Source organism: Solanum pennellii, chromosome 12 (genome assembly GCF_001406875.1).
Source record: "Solanum pennellii chromosome 12, SPENNV200".
Taxonomy (NCBI): domain Eukaryota; kingdom Viridiplantae; phylum Streptophyta; class Magnoliopsida; order Solanales; family Solanaceae; genus Solanum; species Solanum pennellii.
Window position 1 is genome coordinate 5552033 of NC_028648.1, and position 23549 is coordinate 5575581.

The 23549-nt window shown below is 33.9% G+C and overlaps 4 protein-coding genes across 4 annotated transcripts; 1 reads left to right on the plus strand and 3 right to left on the minus strand.

The window, feature by feature from the left end:
• The first annotated feature begins 351 nt into the window (after positions 1-351).
• On the plus strand, positions 352-3475 carry LOC107005856 (receptor-like protein 7). Its single transcript, XM_015204508.2, has one exon. It carries the CDS (start codon positions 402-404, stop codon positions 3372-3374), a length of 2973 nt encoding a protein of 990 aa, XP_015059994.1. The 5' UTR covers positions 352-401; the 3' UTR covers positions 3375-3475.
• An 8345-nt stretch (positions 3476-11820) lies between these two features.
• Positions 11821-13573, minus strand: LOC107006831 (mannan endo-1,4-beta-mannosidase 3). The gene is made up of 5 exons (XM_015205349.2): positions 13172-13573; positions 12885-13079; positions 12687-12809; positions 12410-12612; positions 11821-12328 (listed from the first exon to the last, which is right to left on the minus strand). Exons 1-5 carry the CDS (start codon positions 13490-13492, stop codon positions 11956-11958), a joined length of 1215 nt encoding a protein of 404 aa, XP_015060835.1. The 5' UTR covers positions 13493-13573; the 3' UTR covers positions 11821-11955.
• Positions 13574-14772: 1199 nt separating this feature from the next.
• Positions 14773-17402, minus strand: LOC107005972 (gibberellin 20 oxidase 3-like). The gene is made up of 3 exons (XM_015204611.1): positions 16900-17402; positions 15999-16329; positions 14773-15030 (listed from the first exon to the last, which is right to left on the minus strand). The coding sequence occupies exons 1-3, from the start codon at positions 17400-17402 to the stop codon at positions 14773-14775; spliced, it is 1092 nt and encodes a 363-aa protein (XP_015060097.1).
• A 1256-nt stretch (positions 17403-18658) lies between these two features.
• On the minus strand, positions 18659-22255 carry LOC107005510 (RNA-binding protein 25). Its single transcript, XM_015204119.2, has 8 exons — positions 21684-22255; positions 20687-20732; positions 20386-20435; positions 20223-20264; positions 19870-19983; positions 19224-19302; positions 19052-19123; positions 18659-18977 (listed from the first exon to the last, which is right to left on the minus strand). Exons 1-8 carry the CDS (start codon positions 22205-22207, stop codon positions 18930-18932), a joined length of 975 nt encoding a protein of 324 aa, XP_015059605.1. The 5' UTR covers positions 22208-22255; the 3' UTR covers positions 18659-18929.
• Positions 22256-23549: the final 1294 nt, after the last annotated feature.

Sequence of the window (23549 nt, forward strand, 5' to 3'; positions counted from 1 at the left end):
TTTGTATTAACATCATAATATGAATTTTTAGAAATAAATTATTTTTTTTCATTTTAATAAATTGTAAATAATAAAGTATATAATTCATTTAAGCTCTATCTACTAAAACATCTAAAAATTAAATCGTAAAATTCAAACACTAAAAATAAATTAAATTAAGAGTCTTTGTAAGAAAATAGCTCTCAATATCTTTTTTTCAATATATTTTATGTGTGAAGTTCAAATGGATTGTTTGTGTGATATAGTTGTTGTGAACAACTATAAAACAGAAAAGTTGGTTGTTATGTGTACACACTTGACACTACCTTTTCATGTATATATATATATATATATATATTACGATTATGATGATTGATTTAGCAACATCATCTTATTATTTGCTGAAAATAAGCAAAAAGAAGATGGGAATTCTCTTTTTGTTTTATTCACTTGTCTGCTGTATTTTGTTGATAGTTAGTGAAAGCTTTTCTTCATCCATGCATCATCTTTGCTCTCCCACTGAAGCTTTTGCTTTGCTTCAATTCAAACAATCCTTTCAAATCGATGACCTCTGCGTATGTTGGGATGATAGTAATCTGAAATATGTTGATATCCCAAAAACGAAGTCTTGGAATGAGAATAGGGACTGCTGCAGTTGGGACGGGGTCACTTGTGACATGTTAACCGGTCATGTTATCGGATTGGACCTTAGTTGCAGTTTGCTTGATGGAACTATTCATCCCAATAGTAGCCTCTTCCAACTCCATCATCTCCGGACACTAAACCTTGCTTATAATAACTTCCATTCTTCTTTAGTCTCGCAAAACATTGGCCGATTGGCGAATTTGAGGCATCTCAACCTTTCTCATTCTTTCTTTGAAGGGGAAATCCCAACAGAAATCTCATACCTTTCCAATTTGGTTTCACTTGATCTTTCTTCTATACTGGTGTATGGATTACAACTTGATGAGACAACATTTGAAACAATGCTTCAGAACCTGACAAATCTGGAGGTAGTTTCTCTCTCTGCTATCAACATCTCATCTCCGATACCTGTGAATATTTCTTCTTCCTCCTTAAGGTACCTGGATCTTGAATCTACTAATCTGCAAGGTGTTATCACAGAGAGTTTTTTCCTTGTGCCAGAATTGGAAAATCTCAAATTGGGTGGAAATAATCTTCTCAAAGGAGTTTTACCAAAGATCCACCCGAGCAACAATACTCTGTTGGAGTTGGATATTTCTAAAACAGGAATCTCCGGTGAGCTGCCTGATATAATTGGCACCTTCAGTTCCTTGAATCGCTTGGACATGTATGGATGTCAATTCTCTGGTTCCATTCCTGATTCCATTGGCAATATTACACAAATTAGGTATTTGGATTTCAGTTATAATCATCTCACCGGCCATATTCCTTCCACAATCTCTAAATTGAAGCACCTCACAATTCTAGGTCTTTCGTCCAACTCCTTTTCAGGTGAGATTCCCAATATTTTTTCTAACCTCCAAGAGTTACGTTATTTATGTCTTTCTAAAAACACTTTCATCGGTTCGTTTCCTTCTACAATTGTAAGCTTGACACATCTTCAAGAGTTAGACTTGTCAAGTAATTCCTTATCTGGCCCACTGCCTAATAATTTTAGCATGCTTCAAAAGCTAACCGAACTGGGTTTGTGGAACAACTCACTGAATGGTATCATACCATCTTCGCTGTTTAGCCTCCCTTTGCTAGGTAAGTTGTGTCTCGATAATAATCGGTTTAGTGGACTACCCAATGAGCTCAAAACAAACCCAACATTGGTACGCCTGGGTTTAAGCCATAATCAACTCAGTGGTTTTTTTCCTCAATCACTTGTGAATCTCACAAATCTTTCTACCCTTGACCTCTCATCAAATAACATCACCATCGATGAGGGAATACAAATCACTTTTCCTAACCTAGAAATTTTGCAGTTATCATCATGTGAACTGAAGGATTTTCCACACTTCTTGAAAAATGTAAAGAAACTTTGGGTCTTGGATATTTCTAACAATAAGATTCGTGGAGAAATCCCAAACTGGTTTAGCGGCATAAGGTGGGACGAATTGACGTACCTAAATCTTTCGCATAATTCTTTAACAGGCCACCTACATCAATTTCATTTCCATAATCTGAAGTTTCTTGATCTTAAATTTAACTCCCTTCAGGGTCCACTACCATCATCCATTTGTAACATGAACAATCTTGAATTTCTAGATTTATCACGCAACAACTTCAGTAACTCGATTCCAAGTTGCTTGGGAAGCATGTCTAGTCTAAAAGTGTTGGACTTAAGAAGGAACAATTTCACAGGGAGTATTCCCCCATTATGTGCGAAGAGCACTTCCTTGATTACTATTGTCTTGAATGACAATCAATTTGAAGGAACTCTGCCTTTCTCGTTGATCAACTGTAGTAATTTAGAAGTTGCTGATATGGGGAATAATGCAATAAATGACACATTTCCAGCTTGGCTAGGAACACTTGAAGAACTGCAGGTCCTAATATTGAAGTCTAATTTGTTCCATGGACCAATTAGTTCTTGTCAGAGTACACTTTGCTTTCCCAAGTTGCGAATTATTGATCTTTCGCATAACCAATTCAGTGGCTCACTTCCAGTAAAAATCTTTGGAAACTTCAAGGCAATGATTAAATTAGATGGTGAAGACACAGGAAAGATTAGGTATATGGAACCAGATATGATTTCATCGTACACATCGTATGAGGATTCTGTGAGTTTGGTGATCAAAGGCCATGACATTGAGCTAGAAAGAATCAGCACAATTATGACAACCATAGACCTCTTGAGCAACCATTTTGAAGGTGTCATTCCAAAAACACTAAAGGATCTCAGCTCACTTTGGCTACTAAATTTATCCCACAACAATCTCATAGGTCACATTCCAATGGAATTGGGGCAATTGAATAAGCTTGAAGCGTTAGATCTCTCCTGGAATCGTCTCACAGGAAAGATTCCAAAGAAATTGACAACAATGAAGTTTCTAGCAGTCTTAAACCTCTCTCAGAATCTTCTTATTGGATCGATTCCTCAAGGTCTACAATTCAACACATTTGAAAATGACTCGTATGGTGGTAACCTTGATCTATGTGGTCCTCCTTTATCAAAGCAATGTGGAACGACTGATCCATCCCATGTTCCTCAACCATTGGAATATGAAGACGAGTCATATTTTTTTAGTGGCTTTACGTGGGAATCAGTAGTCATAGGCTACAGCTTTGGACTAGTTGTTGGAACTGTTGTGTGGAGCCTCGTGTTTAAATACCGTAAGCCAAAATGGTTTGTCGAATTTTTTGAAGGCATTTATCCCAAGAAAATGAGAAGGTCAATGAAGAGAGCTCAGAGACGACGCACTTAATGGAAGAATGCAAGAGTGAACTTTTCTGTTTTTTTAGTTATCTTTTTTGTTGTTTGTATATGTGCTTGATAACAATATAACTGCATGTGTTATTTTGTGAATTTCCACTGGATTAAAATAAGTGTTCTTGGTCTTTGCTTTCAAACTTAAAAATTAAACTAAAAATAAAACACCACTTTCCTTTTTACTAAAACAATTTTTTTAATTACATTCTTGAGTTTAATCAACTTGAACATGTTTGGTAATATTATCTCAAATTAATAATACTAAAAATGATGGATTATAAATTGATTATTATGATGTCTTCACTCATGAATTGAGAGAATGAGCCAAAGCTGTCATGGTATGAGCTTGGTTTGAAATAATTTGTGTAGTTGAAGGATTTAGTCCCAAAACAATAGCATAACCATCATCATAATTCTCCATTCCATGTGCCATTAGTTGCCATACTAATTAAACTTTCTCCCATTGTTCCACCTTCTTTTGCCAAATTATACACATTTCTATACACACTACTCATAAATATATCTCTTGATCCTTCACCTGATCTACTAGACTTTCCAAATTCAGCAAGTACTAAAGGTTTCTTCGATATATTTCTTACATCTTTCCAATGACTTGTTATCCACTTCTCCATCCACACCAATTGTGCTTCATCACTTTGTCCAGATACCCTGTAACCATCGATCTAAATAAAAATTTAAACATATGAAATTATACGTACAGGATAGATCATGTAAAAACTACGTACCATTGGTCAATCTATGAACGGATTGTAGCAAAATCAATTTCATTGATAAGATGGTTACTAATGAAATTTGTTCCAACTTGATAACCAGGATTCACTGATTTCCTTTAGGAATTGAATCACCATAAAATCCTTCAATTTCAACTTCCATTTCTTGAACCCAACCCTATAACAATATTCATCAAAAACGTCATTCACAGATTTAATATTGCTAAAATTAAACTTAAATGTAGAACTTACATTAACAGTTTTTCCTGAATCATCAGCTTGATCGCGAGGCTCATTCATAAGTTCCCATGCCATAATTGTTGGATCGTCTTTGTAAGCAACTTTAGTGATACTATTCAACCTTGTAACAACTTTCTCTAACAATTTCATAATATTATTTATAAAAAAAAAAGTTGTTTATATGTATTAAATAATAATTACCCCATGAATACTCAGGTGCCACTCGACACATTTGCTTTGCAAAAGAAGCCTTTGCAACGTACACTCCTGCTGAGTTCAATGAAGATTTGTTCATGGAAAACACAACAACAACAAGAATTGCAGGAACTGGAAAACTAATGTTGAAAATGACACTCGACAAGGTGTTGACTTTGAAGAGTGTTCTGTATGTCCCTACTATTAGGAAGAATGTAGTTTCCGCTGCACTGATCATTAAGAACAAATTTAAGTGTGTCCTATTTAGTGACAATATTGTAATAAGTATGAATATGTTCTTAGGAAAGAGTTGCCTCAATGAGGGCCTCTTCAAACTGAATGTAATGATTGTTGGCAATATTAATAAGAATTCTGCTTCTGTTTACTTATTGGAGTTAAATGATTCATGGCATATCCGTTTGGGACATTTAAGTTATAAAGCCTTGCGAAAATTGTTTACTTTAGAAGTATTGCCTTATTTTAAATGAGATAAATCGAAATGCGAAATTTGTGTGGAAAGTAAGTTTGTTAAACATCCTTATAGGTCTGTTAAAATAAATTCAAAACCTTTATACTTAATTCACACAGATATATTTGATATGAAGTCGACACCATCTCGTGGTGGGAAAAAGTATTTTATAACTTTTTTGATGATTGCAGTTGATTCTTTTACGTATATTTGATTAATAGTAAGGATGAAACAATTGATGAGTTTAAGCAATACAAAAATGAAGTGGAGAATCAAGTGAATCTAAAGATAAAAATGATTCAGAGTGATAGCGATGGAGAATATGAATCTTCTTTTGAAGAGATATATTTGGAATATGGTATTATTCATCAAACTACTGCACCTTATGCACCACAATCAAATAGTTTGGCGGAACATAAGAATAGAACATTAAAGAAAATGATGAATACATTGATAATCAGTTCTGATTCACCGCGAAATCTTTGGGGGAGTCCATCCTTATGGCTAATACGATACTCAAAAGGGTGATTCGTATCAAAACACAATCAATTCCATATGAGTTGTGGAAATGAAGGAAACACAACTTGAAATATTTCAAAGTGTGGGGTGTCTAAATTGGACCTGTCACGCCCCGAGCCTACACCCTGGACGGAACTGACACTCGAAGACTCTGGCCTCGAGCGGACCCTTGGTCTGACTTACTTAACTCAGCAGAAGACAATAATCATATCTATCACATCAATGAACATAACTAAACTGAAAAAGGATGTAATAACTGAGAATGTTTAAAACTGAAACATTCAACTTGGCCAAAATTGGCAACCTAAGTCTTAACAATAAGAGATAATATTAAAAGACTTAAAGAACTAACATCTGATTGTCAATCTATGGAGCCTCTAGAACTGAGATGGATGTTGGGACAAACCCCACAACATCCTAATGAATTAAACAATAAAACAAGTAAAAGAGTCCTCTGGAATGCAAGGAGGCTCACCAACTTACTCTAGAGTGACCAATTGTATCAACGGTGCGCTAGATGTCGATCCTTGTTACCTGCATCTGCATCACAAGCCAACTGGTATAAATACATTAAATGTACGAGTATGCGAGTTAGAATGGTAAATAATACAATGTACGCTTGAAAGGAGAATATGAAGAACTTACCTGACTCAACTCAACTCTAGAAGACCGAACTCATTTCAATATGAAACAATTTTAAAACAAGTGCAATATAAAGAAAAGTTGTTTGAAACATGTTGTCAACTCTTTATGTATGCAAAGATACAATATAACTCTGAGGTGTAAGTAAAAATACAAATAATTGTATATAAAATTCATTTAACTTCTGTGGGAGTTTTCTCTAACCGACAACCATCACTTAGGAGTTATGGTTATGATACAATATTTTGCCTCACGCTGCCAAGGTCGTCCTATTCTGTGCCATTGGTATAGAACCTGAACTACTAAGTGGATCCACTAGTCTATGCTAAAAAACACTACAAGAATCATCTAAAAAGTTGACCCTTTTCTATCCATGGTGGCTACATGGTTTATGGGGGTTGGGAGTTATTTGAACTCTCCCCCCATAAAGGTGCTCAATACTACTCCCAAAAATATTATTATATTAGCTCTTATGTTTTTAAAAAATACTTACTTCTGTGATTTGAGATTAGTGCTCAAAGGATATCTTGGAAATCTTAGTTTCCCTGCTTGTTTTATTTAAAAAATTATTAATCTTTTATAAAAACTAGTCTGAGGGCTCTTTGAAAATCTCAGTTTCCATTCTCATTAAATCTGAACTCTTTCTCATAAAGGTGCTCAATACTACTCCCAAAAATATTATTATATTAGCTCTTATGTTTTTAAAACATACTTACTTCTGTGGTTTGAGATTAGGGCTCAAAGGATATCTTGGAAATCTTAGTTTCCCTGCTTTTTTTATTTAAAAAAATAATTAATCTTTTATGAAAACTAGCCTGAGGGCTCTTTGGAAATTGTACTTCTTTGTGAATACTCAGTCCCTATGTACTACTTTGAAGAAAAGACTTCACCTTACTATGAACTAAACTCAAACTTAAATCTTAAAACGGCGTTAAAACATTTGTGAAAGACTTATGAAACTTGAAATGAATTTATTATCATTATCTTTACTCTTTACTCAACTTGATCTTTAAGTCTTAAAGCAAAGTTAAAAGCATTTGTAAAAGACTTTCTGAAAAGACTCTAAGAACTTTCTGGACTTGACTCTTAACTTTCCTTGAATTTGAAGTTATAGATTCAAGGTTTCAATTAATATTTCTAGATGATTTCTATATGATTAGAAGTTATTAAGAATAGTTAGAATCATTAGGAAGTGTTAAAACACTTTAGAAAGGCTTAAACGGAATGAACTATGAAAACTGGATGAAAAATACTAATTCAGGCATATTTGGGGGGCGCCGTGCCAGCCTCACTTGACTGAGGCTCCATTTGGAAGAACTGTAGCATGCCACCCTGGTCCCACTGGCGCAGATGGGGCACGCCGTGCCTAACCCTCCGCAGATATGCCTGCCAAATTTTTCAACTCGTTTTCTTATCTTAAATCGTTTTAACTCGTTTCTTTTTCTCACTTTCACTTTAAGATTCATGTACCCACATCATATATACAAGGATATAACCCAATGAATTCAATAAACAACACTTAGATCATCAAGGAACTCCTAAATCACAACTTATGTTCAAGAACAAAAGCAATTCAAAAACAACATTCAAGAAAATTCAAAATCCAATCTTTTTAAGATGAAATCACGTTGAATCAGACATGATTGACACGTGGGTGAACAAACCCAATGTTGAGATAGACTCACATAATAGATCGAAGTAAATCCTTGGCAAAACCAGTATCAATCTAGAACGATCTTGGTCAATCTTGCCCTTTTCTTCTTCTCCTTTCTCATTAGCCCTAGCATGAAAATTTCCAACTTCTAAAATTGATTATGTTCTGATTTGGCCCATATTAAGCTCCTAGAAATGGATTTAAATAATAGGATTGTGAAAAGACTAAATATCTTTTAAAATCTTGGATTTGGACATTTTTTCTTAATCTGATAGCCCAACTTCCAAAGTGCATAACTCACTCATATGAAGTTAAAATTGCAGAAACTTGGCGGTGTTGGAAATATCGTTCCAAAAGCTTACCATATCTGGAACTACCTCATTTATCCTGAGCTAGAAGTTATGACCATTTGAAGTTGACCAAAAACTCTTTTTTCAACTTTTTTAAATTTCTAGATTTTCTTATACTTTCCAAAATAAGTATCTCCAGATTTTAAACTCCTTTCTAGTTATGTCTAGTCGCGAGATGTTACGAGAACCAAAACGGTAGATCGTGTATTTATTGAACATGTTGTGAACAGTTAGGCCTGCCGATTTTGATTCACAAATATAATAATCCTGAGATTCATGTTAATATGATAATTGAGTAAGATAAAACAAAGTTTTTTGAACATATTTATCCGTATAAAACTGAATGTGAATCGACAAGTGAAAGACTTAAACGACTACGAGAAAAATCAACAGAAAATACACTACCTTAGTGAGGATACTAGGCGTAGCACTCGCCAACGGAAATCCACTTCTAGCGGATCAGATTTTCTGGCACTGTTGCTTGAAAATGAACCTCAAATATTTAAAGAAACTATTTCTTCATCTGAGTCAACTTATTAGAAAGAAACAATCAATAGCGAGATCGAATCAATTTTAAGTAATCATACTTGGGAATTGGATGATCTTACTCAAGGAATAGGCCTTTAGAATCAAAGTGAATATTTGAAAGGAAAAATGAAAGTTGATGGGACTATTGAAAAATATAAGGCTAGAGTTGTAGTCAAAGGATACAGACAAAAGGAAGGTCTTAACTACTTTGACGCGTACTCTCCAGTGACAAAGATAACATCAATTAGAATGTTAATAGCACTAGCGGAAGTGCATGGTCTTAAAATCCACATGGATGTAAAGAAAGTCTTGTTAAATGGTGGAGAGTTAGAGAAAATTTTTTACATGAAACAACCTAAAGGGTTTGTAGTTCCTAGTAAAGAAGATAAAGTGTGCACACTTGTGAAGTCGCTTTATGGGTTCAAGCAAGCACCCAAACAATGACATTCTAAATTTGACCAGACAATGTTGGCAAATGAATTCAAAATTAATGAATGTGATAAGTGTGTTTACATTAAAAATGTTCCAAATTATGAAGTCGTTGTTTGTCTGTATATTTATGACATGTTAATAATACGTAAATTTATTGACGATATAAATGCTACTAAGCACATGTTGTCTAGAAAGTTTAATTTGAATAACTTAGGAGTTGCTGATTTGATCTTAGGGATCAGGATTCTCAAAACTTCTCACGGACTAGCATAATCTCAATCTCATTATATTGAAAGAGTATTGGATAAGTTCAAGTACTTGAATTTCAATGTTGTCAAAACTCCAATTGATTTAAGTTTTTTACATTTCAAAAGAATGCAGGTGAAACTAACTCTCAATTGGAATATGCAAGAGTAATGGAAGGTGTTGCAAAGTTTTATGTACATTATGAATTGTACGCGACCAAATAAAGTGTATGCTATTAGCAAATTGAGTCGGTTCACTAGTAATCTGACTCTAACTCACTGGATGGCAATGAAACGTATGTTGGGGTAACTGAAACATACACAACACTATGTTTTGAAGTATAATAAATATCTTGTTGTGATTGAAAGATATAGTGATGCAAATTGGATCACCGAGTCAAATGAAGTATAATCTACAAGTGATTATGTGTTTACACTTTGTGGAGGAACAATCTCTTGGAAATTGTCCAAATAGACATGTATCGCTCACTCAACAATGAAATTTGAATTTATTGTTTTAGATAAGGCTGGTGAAGAAGCTGAATGGCTCCGGAATTTTCTAGAGGATATTCTATTTTGGCCCAAAACTGTGGGACCTATTTGAATACATTGCGATCGTCAAGCTGTAATAGCTAGGACAGGGAGCGTCATGTACAACAGAAAGTCTAGTCAGATAAGACGGAGACATAATATCATAAGACAACTGCTCTCTAGTAGAACTATCACAATAGATTATGTGAAGTCAAACAATAATGTGTTAGATCCACTAACGAAAGGCCTAACGAGAGAAGCAATTGAAAGATCATCTAAGGGAATGGGGGTACGGCTTAGGACAAGTCATCATGACGGTAACTCTATCTAGCAGACTAGAGATCCCAAGAGCTATATTCTAGGAGAAAAATAAAGTTGTGACTGGTGGTTCAGCATTGTCAATCAACTCAATTCATTCTCATGATGAAGACAATGTTCAGGAACAAGGTTAAGACTTTAAGACTTGTTAATGAGTTAATAAAGCTTAGAGTTTTTAATGATTTGCTAAGTTTGACATATTCGACCAAATAATGTATCTACGAGATGACAGTTAGAAATCACCTATTTGAGTGTGAAGTGTAAGCCGCTTCAAAGAGAATTTTATGTCAAAAGTCTATTCTCTATATACTCATAAAACCAGGAGGTATTCATGGTTGAAACTAACACAATTGCAAGAACCATAAACGGTAAAAAGCTAATTTAATGACATATGGTTGTCTAGGTATACATCAAAACTCGATAGTTCAAAGATATCGCATCTACCGATTGACTGAGTATGTTCGACATATGTTCACTAGAGAAAGTCCAAGGCAAAACCTACTTATCCAGATGCAATTGGTCCTTTCTTGTAAAGTACACATTTTTCCGTGCATTCCTTCTGTTATAATCATTCTCCATTCATGTGTGGAACTGCTGGGTATGTATCAAAAGATGAAAAGAAGAGCAACTTGGAAAGTTGAGAACTTGAAGAGTAGGGAACTTGAAAAGTCCTCTTATGCTTTAGTGAAAAGGCATTTGTCCCTCATTGGTGATGGAAAGAAAAACAAGAGAGTTTAAATATAGAGTCACTCTTATTAATTGTTAAAAGTGTTGGAAAGAGGAACCCCCTCGAGCCGTCATCGTCACTCGCTCGGCTTCGGACTTAGAAATGTTTTTTTGTGTACTTTACTGTTGTTGAGTGGTTCGCTGATACCAGAGTTTTGAGTATCAATACGCTGGTGATTGAGATCATTTTATCCAAACTTCGGATACTAGAGGGAATAATTTCCTTAAGAAGACATTGTACATTCAGTGGGCTTGATCTTTTACGTTCTGTCTTTTTCCAAATTCTGGTACGTTAGCAGATTTAGTTGTTGTTAATTAATTTTTGTTCTTCTTAACTTACTGATTGATTAAACTTTGGTTACTTGTGTTTCTGCAAAGTTATTTCTAGCCGCCTTAAACCTCTCTCAGAATCTTCTTATTGAATCGATTCCTCACGGTCTACAATTCAACACATTTGAAAATGACTTGTACTGCGGTAACATTGATCTATGTGGAACGAGTGGTTCATCCCATGTTCCTCAACCACTAGAGCTGGAATATGAGTCATATTTTTTAGTGGATTTACGTGGGAATCAGTAGTCATAGGCTACAACAGTGGACTAGTTGTTGGAACTATTGTGTGGAGCCTCGTGTTTAAATATTGTAAGCCAGAATGATTTGCCCAACTTTTTGAAGGCATTTATCCCAAGAAAATGAAAAGGTATAGAAGATGGATTTTTCTGTTTTTTAGTTTTCTTTTTGTTGTTTGTATATATGCTTGATAACAATACAATTGCATGTGTTACTTTGTGAATTTCCACTGGATTAAAATTAGTGTTCTTGATCTTTGCTTTCAAACTCAAAATAAAAACATGTGGACATATAACATAACTTTCCTTTTTACTAAAACAATTTATTCAATTACATTCTTGTGTTTAATTAATCAACTTCAACATGTTTGGTAATATCATCTCAAATTAATAATACTAAATATGATGGATTATAAATTGATTATTATCATGTCTTCACTCTTGAATTAAGAGAATGAGCCAAAGCTGTCATGATATGAGCTTGATTTGAGATAATTTGTGTAGTTGAAGGAATTTGTCCCAAAACAATAGAATAACCATCATCATAATTCTCCATTCCATGTGCCATTAGTTGCCATACTAAATTTCCTCCCATTGTTCCACCTTCTTTTGCCAAATTATACACATTTCTATACACACTACTCATAAATATATCTCTTGATCCTTCACCTGATCTACTAGACTTTCCAAATTCAGCAAGCACTAAAGGTTTCTTTAATATATTTCTTGCATCTTCCCAATGACTTGTTATCCACTTTTCCATCCACAACAATTGTGCTTCATCACTTTGTCCAGATAACCTATAACCATCGATATAAATAAATATTTAAACTTATGAAAATGTACGTACAGATTCGAAAGATCATGTAAATACTACGTACCATTGATCAGTGTATGCATGGATTGTAGCAAAATCAATTTCATTGATAAGATGGTTACTAATGAAATCTGTTCCAACTTGATAACCAGGATTAACTAATTTCCTTTCAGGAATTGAATCACCATAAAATCCCTCCATTCCAACTTCCAACAAGTGTTTGTTATCTAATGACTTCACAAAACTCGCCATTTCTTGAACCCAACCCTATAAGAATATTCATCAAAAACGTCAATCATAGATTTGATATTTCTAAAATTAAACTTGAATTTCGAACTTACATTAACAGTTTTTCCTGAATAGTCAGCTTGATCGCGAGGCTCATTCATGAGTTCCCATGCCATAATTGTTGGATCGTCTTTGTAAGCAACTTTAGTGATACTATTCAACCTTGTAACAACTTTCTGTAACAATTTCATAATATTAATTATAAAAAAAAGTTGCTTATATTTATTAAATAATAATTACCCCATATATACCTCAATGTGATTCTTCAAGTATTTTTTGAGTATAGGATGAGTATAAAATTCATCGTCATTACTAATTTGAGCTCCTGCATTTCGCGCCCACCAAACATATTCAGCTTTTCCTCCAAAATCATTCCATTGATTTACAAAGCTCAATATTAAACGAACACCATATTTCTTAGCTTCCGCGATCACAAAATCCAAACCCTAAATTTAGAAATAAGTAAGGGACTCACATGCATTGAAATGCGATAATGCAAAAAAAAATCATTGATACCATAATAACAAATGTCCTTTACCTGAAAAACACGTTCATCATAAACACCAGGTGATATTTGTAATGCTCTATCACCTCCATCACTAAAAGCCCAAGTACGACAAACAGAAAGACCAGCGATAGAAGCATCTTTAAGAACCTCAGTGACTTTGTACCTTTCAGCAGGGTCAGCAGCAACATGCATCAACCAATATGAGTTGAAACCATTGAATAGAAAAGGGGATCCATTGAGTACAAAATGAGAATCTTTAACTCCTATAAACCCCGAATTCGCTTCACAAGCAAGAGCTAACAACAAGAGAAAGAGCCCAGAAATACAACTTCTTCTATGTGTATAAGACATTTTGTATAATGAATAATAGATGTTATATGTGTGATATGTTAGATGTCACCTTTTATAGTGTGTTGAAGATAAGGAAATTTACTAAAAATAGCAAAACTTGCAAAAACTAAAAAAAAATCCTAGTGGATATAATTGGTTATTTTGAAAAAAATGTTTTTGTTCTTAAAAGGTATGATGGGATGTTGATTTTGTTGATAGAAGAATTAAGGCAGTTAATTAGTTAAGATAGAAAGATAGGTCTATTGAAAGAATTTTATAGGGTAAATGAAAAAGAAAAAAATATGGAAAACATTAATTGATTGGTTTTTAAGGTTTGTTGAGTGTGGATTTGATGATGAAATAATATAATGGAAACGTGTACTCATAGTATCATATTTAATTTAATGCAATGAACTCTTCCATAAATTTAATTTCAAATACAAATGCAAAATATGTACACTAAACTAGTAGTAATAATGAAATATCAAAACTCATATATTAAATTATCAATTAGTTTGATTCGTGGAAAACAAGTTGATTTCTTTTACTTATTTTATTAGTATTTGGTAAGAAAGAAAAAAAAAATTATATCAACATATATAGTAACGGAACATAAATTTATGTGGGGCCTCGGGGGTAATAAATTTTGTTAAATAGTATATTTATGTTCATAAATTTATTAAATACGTATAAATATTGAATATACAAGTTAATTATTGTCACTTAAAATTATTATTATAAAATTCACAATTCATAAAATTGAAATCTTAGTTTCGCCTCATATGGATCATACGATACTACAGAGTTAGTTTAGCGTGTTAAGTAAGGCACGTATTAATTTTACCCGCTACAATAATTATATTATAATCAATTTTGAGGATGTCAATCTATTTGTCCTTTGAAGTTTTTACTTCATGGCCTATCTCAACGTATAACTGATAATAAACGCGTAACTTTATTCTTAACTAAGTCCATCAAGCATAAATATATGTTTCTTCGTGGATCTTCCGTAACATTATCCAATAAAATTGTATTTCTTATCTTTAAGGTTGGTTTTTAAATTATAACATATGAATATTTCTTTATATTAAAAACTAGTATAATGCTAATTATATTTGGTCACACTTTGTTTATTTTTCATGATCGTGTAAAGCGCAAACAAATTCACTATTAACAACAAACTTGGTCCACACATTTCAATGATAAAAGATTCTCAAGTCTTGATTAGAAATAAGAAATTTATTCAGTTACATTTTATTTATTTCTCTCGATCGCATAGAACGCTGAGAATTCTGAAAGTCTCAATTAGATATAAGAAATTTATTGAGGGCAATTGCTTTGCCCCTAACCCTCCTAGTAGTCAAAAGAAGGTGTCTCAATTGAGCCCATGTAAAAGGTACATATTTTCTTGGATTATAAATTGGATGTATTAATTGAGGTGGGCATTCAATAATTGCATTACTTGTTGGACTCATAAAATATGCTATTGATAGCCTTTGCTTCTCTTTATTCACCACTGCCCTATGTATAACACTCTTTAATCTTCCATTTGTCCAAGCCTACAAGAAACACAAATGTTTAATCATAATTACTCAAACAATCTATGAAAATTAAAAACATACGTGTTTGGTACGATAAAAAGTCTTTTTTTCATTAAAATAAAATACATATTCTCTGGTGTTGGTTAGTGATGAAATTATTACGTTTTCACTAGTTTTTCTTAAATTTTATGTAAGATAATATAAGTTAAAACAATTATAAGGAAATCCACTAGTGACGGAAGTCAACGTTTGAATTACTGGAAAAAATGAAATTAGCTATGAACTTTATCATCAAAACATCCAGGGGCGTAGCTACGTACTGTTCAGGGTGTTCAATTGAACATCCTTTGTCGGGAAATTATATCATATATATACAAGTAAAATAATATATAAAATGCTTAAATAATGTATTTTGAACACCCTTAACACAACCAGGTGTTGCAGCCTAGTGGTTTAAGGTGCCTTGAAAGAGCCAAGTTTTTATGCATTTTTTAGTTCAAATCTCGCTAGCAGTAGCTTTAAGCCCCTTCTTTTAAAAAGTTTCATGTATATTTTCAAATTTTTATCTTCTTTTTTTTTTTCAAAAAGTTTCATGTATATTACGTACTTTTTTTAAAAAAAAAATCATGTATATTACATACTTTTTTCAAGAATTTTCATATATATTATGTAGTTTAATTTTTAAAATTTCTAGTGCACTCTTTTATCTTTTTTTTTTAAAAAAAAAAATCAGGTATATTTCATACTTTTTTCATGTATATTACGTAGTTTAATTTTTAAAATTTTTGGTGCACTGATTCATCCAAAAGAAAAAATGTACTCGTATACAATTCTTGCACACCCTTTTTTGAAATTTCTGACTGCGACACTGAAGACATCGTTAAATTGCTCGAAGCTAACAAATTTTCTTGATCGTTCCTTCCGTTGATAAATAGAATTAGCGATAAATTTTATTGTTTGAGTAAACATAAGAGAGAGAATATGACCTCAAGGGTGTCACCAATATTGATGACAAATGAATTTGGAAGAGGACTAACTCCAATCCATTGCTTATCATCTTTGAGGACTTGAAGGCCACCAACTTGATCTTGATGCAATATAGTTAAAGTTTGTGGGTCTGAATGGATCCCTATACCAACAATCTTCTCTGGGAGAGGACAAGGAGGATATCTACTAACCCTAAAATAAGTTGCCTCTTTTTCTTCAAAATTTTTGCTAAAGAAAAAGTCATCTTCAAGGCCTAATCCATGTGCCAACATTTTAAATATAACCATTCCTAGCTTGTCCATTTCTTTCATGTACTCAATCATTGCATTGCTGTTTTATCATAAATCAAAATATTAGTATGTTTGGAAGAATAATATAATATTACTCGACACATTTCGTTTTTCAAGAATCAAACAGTTTAAGTTTGATTGAGAATTTGCTCATGGAATCCTCACGGAATCATTGCATGGTTGTTTTTATCATAAGTCAAAAGATTAGTGTTTTTCGAAGAATAATGTATAGTGCATGCATCCAATAAGGGGCGGAGTCAACCTTAAAAACTAGGGGTTCGATAAAACTCAACAACTTTGGTAGAAGTTTATTTTTGTATTAGGATGGAGGTAAGTACAAATTAGAGCAAGACAAGATTTTGGATTAAAATTTGATCATTAAAATGAATTTTTATGTGTGTATACTTGTGAAGAGGCTTATTAGAAATATATTTGAAAATAAATATATTATACTTTATCGAAACGTCTTAATCTGTATAAGATTGTATATATATGTATATGTAACTAAACATGGTTTTTCATGTACAAACAACGTGCTACTAGGCAAAGCAGACCGAATATTACACCCTAGATAGTAAAAAACAAGTGTGGTATGTATGTGTATACGTACCTAAACGTGTGATATTGATCACCATATACCTTTTTCGCGAATTCAACAACCATTTCTGGCGATTGAAGTAGCTGCAAGACTTCGGCCCAAGGCAAATTTTCCCCATACTCAGGATTCGAGGCATAATACCCCAATGGCAAACTTGATGTCTTGCCACCTTTAAGCTTTTGTTCCATTGGAAGATCAAAAAGTTCATGCAAACGAGTAATATAATTCTCAACGATATCACTAGACACCCCATGATCAACAAGCTTAAAAAATCCCCAATCTTCACTTGCTTTCACCATAACATTGCATAGATTGTCATAAACTTGTTGATCATCGTTGTCACGAACACGATTATTAAGACTTATCACCGGAATATCATCTTCAACGTCTCCAAAATCGTCGTGTTTTAAAGTAGGCCATTCTTCTTTAGACCATATGAAGTTTTTTACTTGCATTTTCTTGTTTTCATTCATTGAAAGTGTCTTAACATGCTCTTCTTCAATTGCATGTTCCATAATTGGAAGTACACTATCTAGTATATTTATGAATATACAATCCTTTTATAGGTGTGCAACTAATATACATACAAAAAGATGGAATCTTGCATTGTTCAAGATTTTTTAATTTGTTGTGTTGTGTGGAACATTAATTGTTGCCACCAATGTATAGAACAAAAAACAAGTCTAGGATTCTTCATCACTAAGGCATCCTCTAACATGAACATGTTTTTATATGTGGAAACGTTTATTAATCGAGACGTGTATATGTCATGTTGAGTGTCCCACGTTGGTTATGGATAGAATATTTACAAAGTTAACATGAAAAGAAAATACACTAGTTAAGAAGTAAAGGTTGAAATATAGGAGAAATAAATCGTTAGTAATAGTGATAGGATAAACTAGACGATACTCGATTACCTACTCATATTTTATTTTAATGCTCGACCTTCATGTCGTCCTATCTAAGGTCATGCCCATGATAAGATGAATCATAGTTTGTTTAATCATTTCTCCTCATACTTCTTCATCCCTACCCCCAAGACCAATGTAGCTAACCTCTCACACCTACTCACTAGGACAACTGATCATTTTCGAGGAAAGGAATAACAAATTATTCCGATAATTTTTCCTATAGAAAATCTAGTAACAAGAAGATTTAATCGGAAATATCGACAAATTCTTGTGGAGTCCTTAGGTCTTCTGTCTCTTGAAAAATATTGTATTCTTATGTTTGAGATCGCCTCTGTGTGATTCATCCTAAGTAGCTAACCGAAAAGAAACTGACTGAAAGGACTGATAAGAGAAGAGGCTCTAACTGTTTAAAGGTAAAGGAAAGGAAGCCCGTTGCGCCCCTTGATATCTTAACCATCTCAGACTCCTACCCCTCATCTTGTTCACCACGAGGCCACTCCCACCTTGTCAAGAATATCCTCTTTCTTAGTCCTACCTCTTCTAGTATTCTCACACATCCATCTCTATATCCTAACTTTCTCTACTTTCATCTTCTGAACGTGCAAGTACTTAACCAGCGAACACTCTACCTCATACAACATAATTTATCTGACCACCACTTTAGAAAACTCATCTCTCAACTCTTGGTGTACATTCTTATCTTTTGCAAGTTTACTTACATTAGAAATGATCAAACAACAGCAATCTAATCCGTCAAATTCAATTTTTCAAAAGGTTAAACAGGCAACTTTTTATAGGACGAATTTGACACGCTTATATTTCTTGTTTGTAGAGTTGCAAGAAAATAAGAGGCATCGACATCAGTCTTAATGCAAGGTTAATTTGCCACTAGGGATTAACATCAATAAGGTGGAGATCGAACAGAGTAAAAAGATGGGAGTGCAAATGATATTACACAACAATACATGAACTAGATTTCAACTCATCTAGCCTAGTGATATCTAGTAATAAGCTTAGACTTGCAGATGAATCTGCAAGCATATTTACTCAACGAAAAGGAGACAGAAAAACTAAAACATGTAGTCTAATGTAATCCGTAGTAGCGTAGACCAAAATTTTGCAGAACCTCGTCTACATAGGGAGATCAGGGTCCAAACGTCTTTGAATAGCAGCTGCAGCCTATCAGGACATCGGAGAATAAGATCGATGAGCGGAAAAAGAAAATAGTGTATCATGATAAGGCTCATTCTCACCTCAAAGTTACCAAGCTTGTATTGATAAGCCATCTCTTCTCTTAATTGAGCTTGTTCTTTCATTGCTTGCGCCTTAGAGATTCAAATTTACAAACAAAAAGAGAGGAGTTTGTCACGTTATATACTTTTCACCTGTTGTATGGAGAAAGGACCAAGGTAGCAGAATACATACCATTCCACTCTGCATCTCGCGCTTCAATGCTTCCACCTGTTCTTGCTTGTGCTTCTCACGTTCTCGCATCAGTTCTTGCCTACAATAACAGAATAGGTAACGACTCAAAAACCAGACTATGCCAATTTAATGGAAAGATGAAAATCTCCACGCCCTTTTTTCCCTTTCAATGACAAAAGTTGGAGCCGATTTGTCTTCAGGAAAAAAAAATACTCTTGTATGTTTAACTACATAGTACTTGCTTAATGTGGGATCCTATAGCTTCCAGGATGCTAAATTTTATACATACCACCATCTTTGAGTATTATAATGTGGTTTCAGGTCTGAAAGATTAAACTAGGGCAAAGCAATAATCTATACCACCACTGCAGGATAGTGGCTCTGTTCAAATAGTTCCAAAGAGCACGAGATCACATTAGAAATTTGGAACTTCAAAGTTATTTCCTCTAAATAAGAAATCCGATGTTCCAGCTTTGAAACTTGAAATTCAGTGGATAATAGGTGTATCCTTATAGATTTAAAAACCAAAAGTCCAAACTTGGTTCTCTAACAGTATTTGAATTTGTGTCATGCCCTTAGCTGACTTCATACTACTCAACCAAAAAACGATTTTTCAAATGAAATGGCAACCGTGTCCATGACTTACCTGCGCTGTTCTTCATCATCGAAGACAGTACGTTCATCGTCCACAACCTTCTTGACACCTCTTCTGCTTTCCTTTTCCATTTTACGTCTGTAATAGGCGTCAAGGTTATAATATCTGCAAAAATGAAGAATAACAGAAGTACTGTTAGATGATTATAACATAACTCAAATATCAAGCATCTGTATGCCTATCTCTCTGCGTGTATATGTGTGTACAAACACATATCATCCTGCAAGGAACTAGAAGCCTCACACAGAACACCCAACTCAATACATTTTTTGTCAATATAGGAAAAAAAAAACCCATCCCAACCAGAAAAAAAAGTTTAGATTGAAATAGTGCAGTAGCCTTACTTTTTAGAAGGGAAGGTTGCAGTGTTATGATCCTCCATGAATCTGCACAATAGCTGACTATAAAAAATTGGAAGCTCCTTGCATATATTGCTTAAACAGAGGTAGAGAAAGGGAAAGAACAGGTGCTAATAAGAACAAGCTTATCCCTTCTTGATTTACTTACTGCTTGAACAATTGCTTCTCTTCCCAATTTGGCAGGCTTTCCAGATTCACCTATAAATGACATAAGAAATGAGAACTTCCACAACTAGATATAATATCTTACACAAAATTGAATAGAAAGAGAATGTAGATAAGTACTATGCAATGGAAGCTTTTTAATGGGGACCTTTGGAAATGCACTATAGTGCACTAAATGGAAAATGAAGACCTATCCAAAAATATTTATCAAAACAATTGGCATATCCTGCAACAAGTCCTGTGTGGATGATCAACATGCATAAGCTTAAAAAGCCACTACGTACCTTCTTTATTTCTGCCAACCATGCGGTAAACTCTGGCCGTTTATTCCTACAACAAGCAATAACTAAAGTTGAAATCTGTACAAAAACAATCTGATCATTAAAACTGACACCAAAGTGAAGAGTAAAACATTTCCTGCAACCTTCTGAAATAAAATTGGAACACAAAAGAAGGTGACGAGAATCCATCGTAATTAGTTCAAGCATAAACATATTATCACCGTAATGATGCAGGAATTCAGAAATTTCCACTCTCCTTTATATCAATAAAAGGTACATCTGCACAGATGAATGGTCCAACCACAATATAAAAAAAAGGTATATCTTCATATACAGCAATATGACTGACTTCTTTCTGGACAATATAGGAGTCAATAGCATGTCTCTCACTACTCAAAATGCTGCATCCTCTTAACGATTATGCCAGAAAATGATCCAAAAGTAAGGCTCTGTCTGGAAATCATATGTTCTAACCTATATAATGGAACAGAGGATAGATTGAATGATTGTTCAGAGCATTCAAGTTACATTAAGGGGTAAAGCCTAAAATTTGTAGAATAATCACTCGCCTGTGTGAGCTTGCTCACAAAGCCAGTCTCAAGGACAGATAACGGAGCCAACATAAACCTTATCACAACCAAAGATGTGTAGGGTGGGGAGTGTAAAGACAGCATTGTCTCCTTTTTTTATGAAGTAAGATTATATCTTTTAAAGGCATCAAGAAGATGCATAAGAAACAAGAGATACAAACCAGAAGATATCAATAGCTCCAATACAAAAGGTAAGCATAATGCCGGGTATGTTGTTGTAGTTTGCTTACAATCAAGTAGTTAAGTCTTTCAAGTATTAGCCAAAGAATACATTTTTATCAAAAGAGAAGTCATTTCCTTTACTAATACACTTCAAATCACTACTCCGAACCAACATTTCAAGCATTAATTCAATTCATAATCCAAACAAGTAAACACTACAAAAGTTAAAGCCATGAAAAGTTGCTCACCACATATCAGTTTCCTTGATGATTCCATATTTTCCCCAAGAGTTTGTAACAGCACCAGTTTTCCCCTTCTCTTTCTTTTTCTTCTTCCTCTCCTTCTTCTCTTTCTCCTTCTTCCTCCTCTTCTTCTTCTCCTTCTCTTTCCTCAGCTTCCGTTTCTTCTCTCTCTCCTTTTCCTCTCTTCTCTTCCTATCTCTCCTCTTTCTACGCCTCCTCTCCTCTTCCGAATCCGAATACTCCGAACTACTACCCGACTCTGAATCCGAATACGAGTCTTCAGAGTCCGAATACGAATCTTCTCCAGATGATGAAGAATCCGAATCGTCATAATCATCCCGCGATCTTCTTCTAGAACTTCGACTTCTCTTTCTGCGGTGTTTTCTCACTTCTCGTTCCGGTTCGGATTCGGATTCGGATTCAGATTCAGATTCAGATTCATCTTCTCTTTTGGATTTTGATTTGTGTTGCCGCTTCGATGGAGTCGCTCCATTTTCGTCTTCTGAAGCTTTTACTCGCTCTTTCGCCATTGTAGGGGTTTTGGTTCTAAGCAAGTGAAAAATCGAGTTGAGCTAATCTTTAAAACTAAAAAATTAGTCACACTTATGACCCCTTAAGTTTTAGGGATTGATTTTATTCGTCCCTTTTTATATGATAAATGAACAAGTATGATCCTTTAAATGTACAAAGTAGGACGTTTTTGGTAAGTAGGTGGATGAGATTATTTCACTCTTAACGAGAAGTATTAAGTTCGAAATCTTGAGAAGAAGAAACTAAGTATGTTAAGGGATCGATTAGGTACCTAAGTCTAAGATGAAGTTATTGGACTAGTGTGGGCATCGACTAATTCATCTTCTTAAATTCACATTCATATTATCATAATCACGACGATAGTGTGTTTGTAAATTATATCATGGAAGCAAGGTGTTGTTTAACATGATTGTAATTATCAGTGGGATGATAATTAGAAATACCAATTATTTTTCTTACCCTTGAACGGATTAGAATGAGGATATTTGAGATAACAAGATAAAAAAAAAAAAAACAGAATGAAATGATTCAAACACGTGAAAAGAAGATGAGCAGATGCCCTAATGAAGCAGTGCAAGAGATGGATGTAGCAGGTACAATGAGAGGTAGGTTATTCGAAATCAAACTGAATCGATAACTCAAACTGAAAAAAAGTTATTGGTTTGTCCGTAATAGATTATTGGTCTAGCGATTTTGATAACGAATATGATTTTTTTGTTATCGATTCATAACGGTTTTAGTTTTTTTCTTAACGAGTTAACCGATAGCTCGATAGTAAATTTAACAATTATATTTGTACCATTTTGTATATAAAGTCCTTGACTTAAGATTGGTTTCTTACTTCCACTTTTGGTTGTCCCAAGCTTTTGGTTATTCTACAATATATATACAAGTGTTTGCTTTTGAGAAAAATGTAACTTGTGAACTCATGTGAATGGTACATTTGGTTTGTCACCTTGTTTTCAAGTGTTTTTCAATGCTTTTTTTGTCAAATCTTAACGGTTAAACCGATAACGATAAAAACTGATAAACTAATGACCGATAAGACAATATCTTAATGGTTTAGCATATCTACAAATCGATAACCAATAAATCAAACTGATAAACTTCAAAATCGAACCGACCGATAGGCAGCCCTAATGAGAGGTAGAGGTAGACCAAAAAAGATATTGAAAAGAGGTGATTAAACAGGACATGACATTAAATAGAAGGGTGAAAAATCACGTATAAGAATAAAAGATTAGTAGGTATGAAGTGTTGTCTTGATTTTCGAGGGATTTAGTCATTTTCTTCTAGTGTTTTGCTTTTGATTCCACCAGCACTTGTTGTTGATTGCATTTA

What these genes read in the sequence shown, in the direction of transcription:
- LOC107005972 (XM_015204611.1), bottom strand. Translation starts at nt 17,402, where the DNA reads ATGGAACATGCAATTGAAGAAGAGCATGTTAAGACACTTTCAATGAAT. An exon ending in GATCAATATCACACGTTTAG is followed by an intron (nt 16,330 to 16,899) that starts GTACGTATACAC and finishes ATGATAAAACAG; the next exon opens with CAATGCAATGATTGAGTACA. An exon ending in ATATTGGTGACACCCTTGAG is followed by an intron (nt 15,031 to 15,998) that starts GTCATATTCTCT and finishes TGTTTCTTGTAG; the next exon opens with GCTTGGACAAATGGAAGATT.
- LOC107005510 (XM_015204119.2), bottom strand. Translation starts at nt 22,207, where the DNA reads ATGGCGAAAGAGCGAGTAAAAGCTTCAGAAGACGAAAATGGAGCGACT. An exon ending in GGTTGGCAGAAATAAAGAAG is followed by an intron (nt 20,436 to 20,686) that starts GTACGTAGTGGC and finishes TGTCATTTATAG; the next exon opens with GTGAATCTGGAAAGCCTGCC. An exon ending in GCAACCTTCCCTTCTAAAAA is followed by an intron (nt 19,984 to 20,222) that starts GTAAGGCTACTG and finishes TCATTTTTGCAG; the next exon opens with ATATTATAACCTTGACGCCT.
- LOC107005856 (XM_015204508.2), top strand. Translation starts at nt 402, where the DNA reads ATGGGAATTCTCTTTTTGTTTTATTCACTTGTCTGCTGTATTTTGTTG.
- LOC107006831 (XM_015205349.2), bottom strand. Translation starts at nt 13,492, where the DNA reads ATGTCTTATACACATAGAAGAAGTTGTATTTCTGGGCTCTTTCTCTTG. An exon ending in ATGATGAACGTGTTTTTCAG is followed by an intron (nt 13,080 to 13,171) that starts GTAAAGGACATT and finishes TTCTAAATTTAG; the next exon opens with GGTTTGGATTTTGTGATCGC. An exon ending in CATGCATACACTGATCAATG is followed by an intron (nt 12,329 to 12,409) that starts GTACGTAGTATT and finishes CGATGGTTATAG; the next exon opens with GTTATCTGGACAAAGTGATG.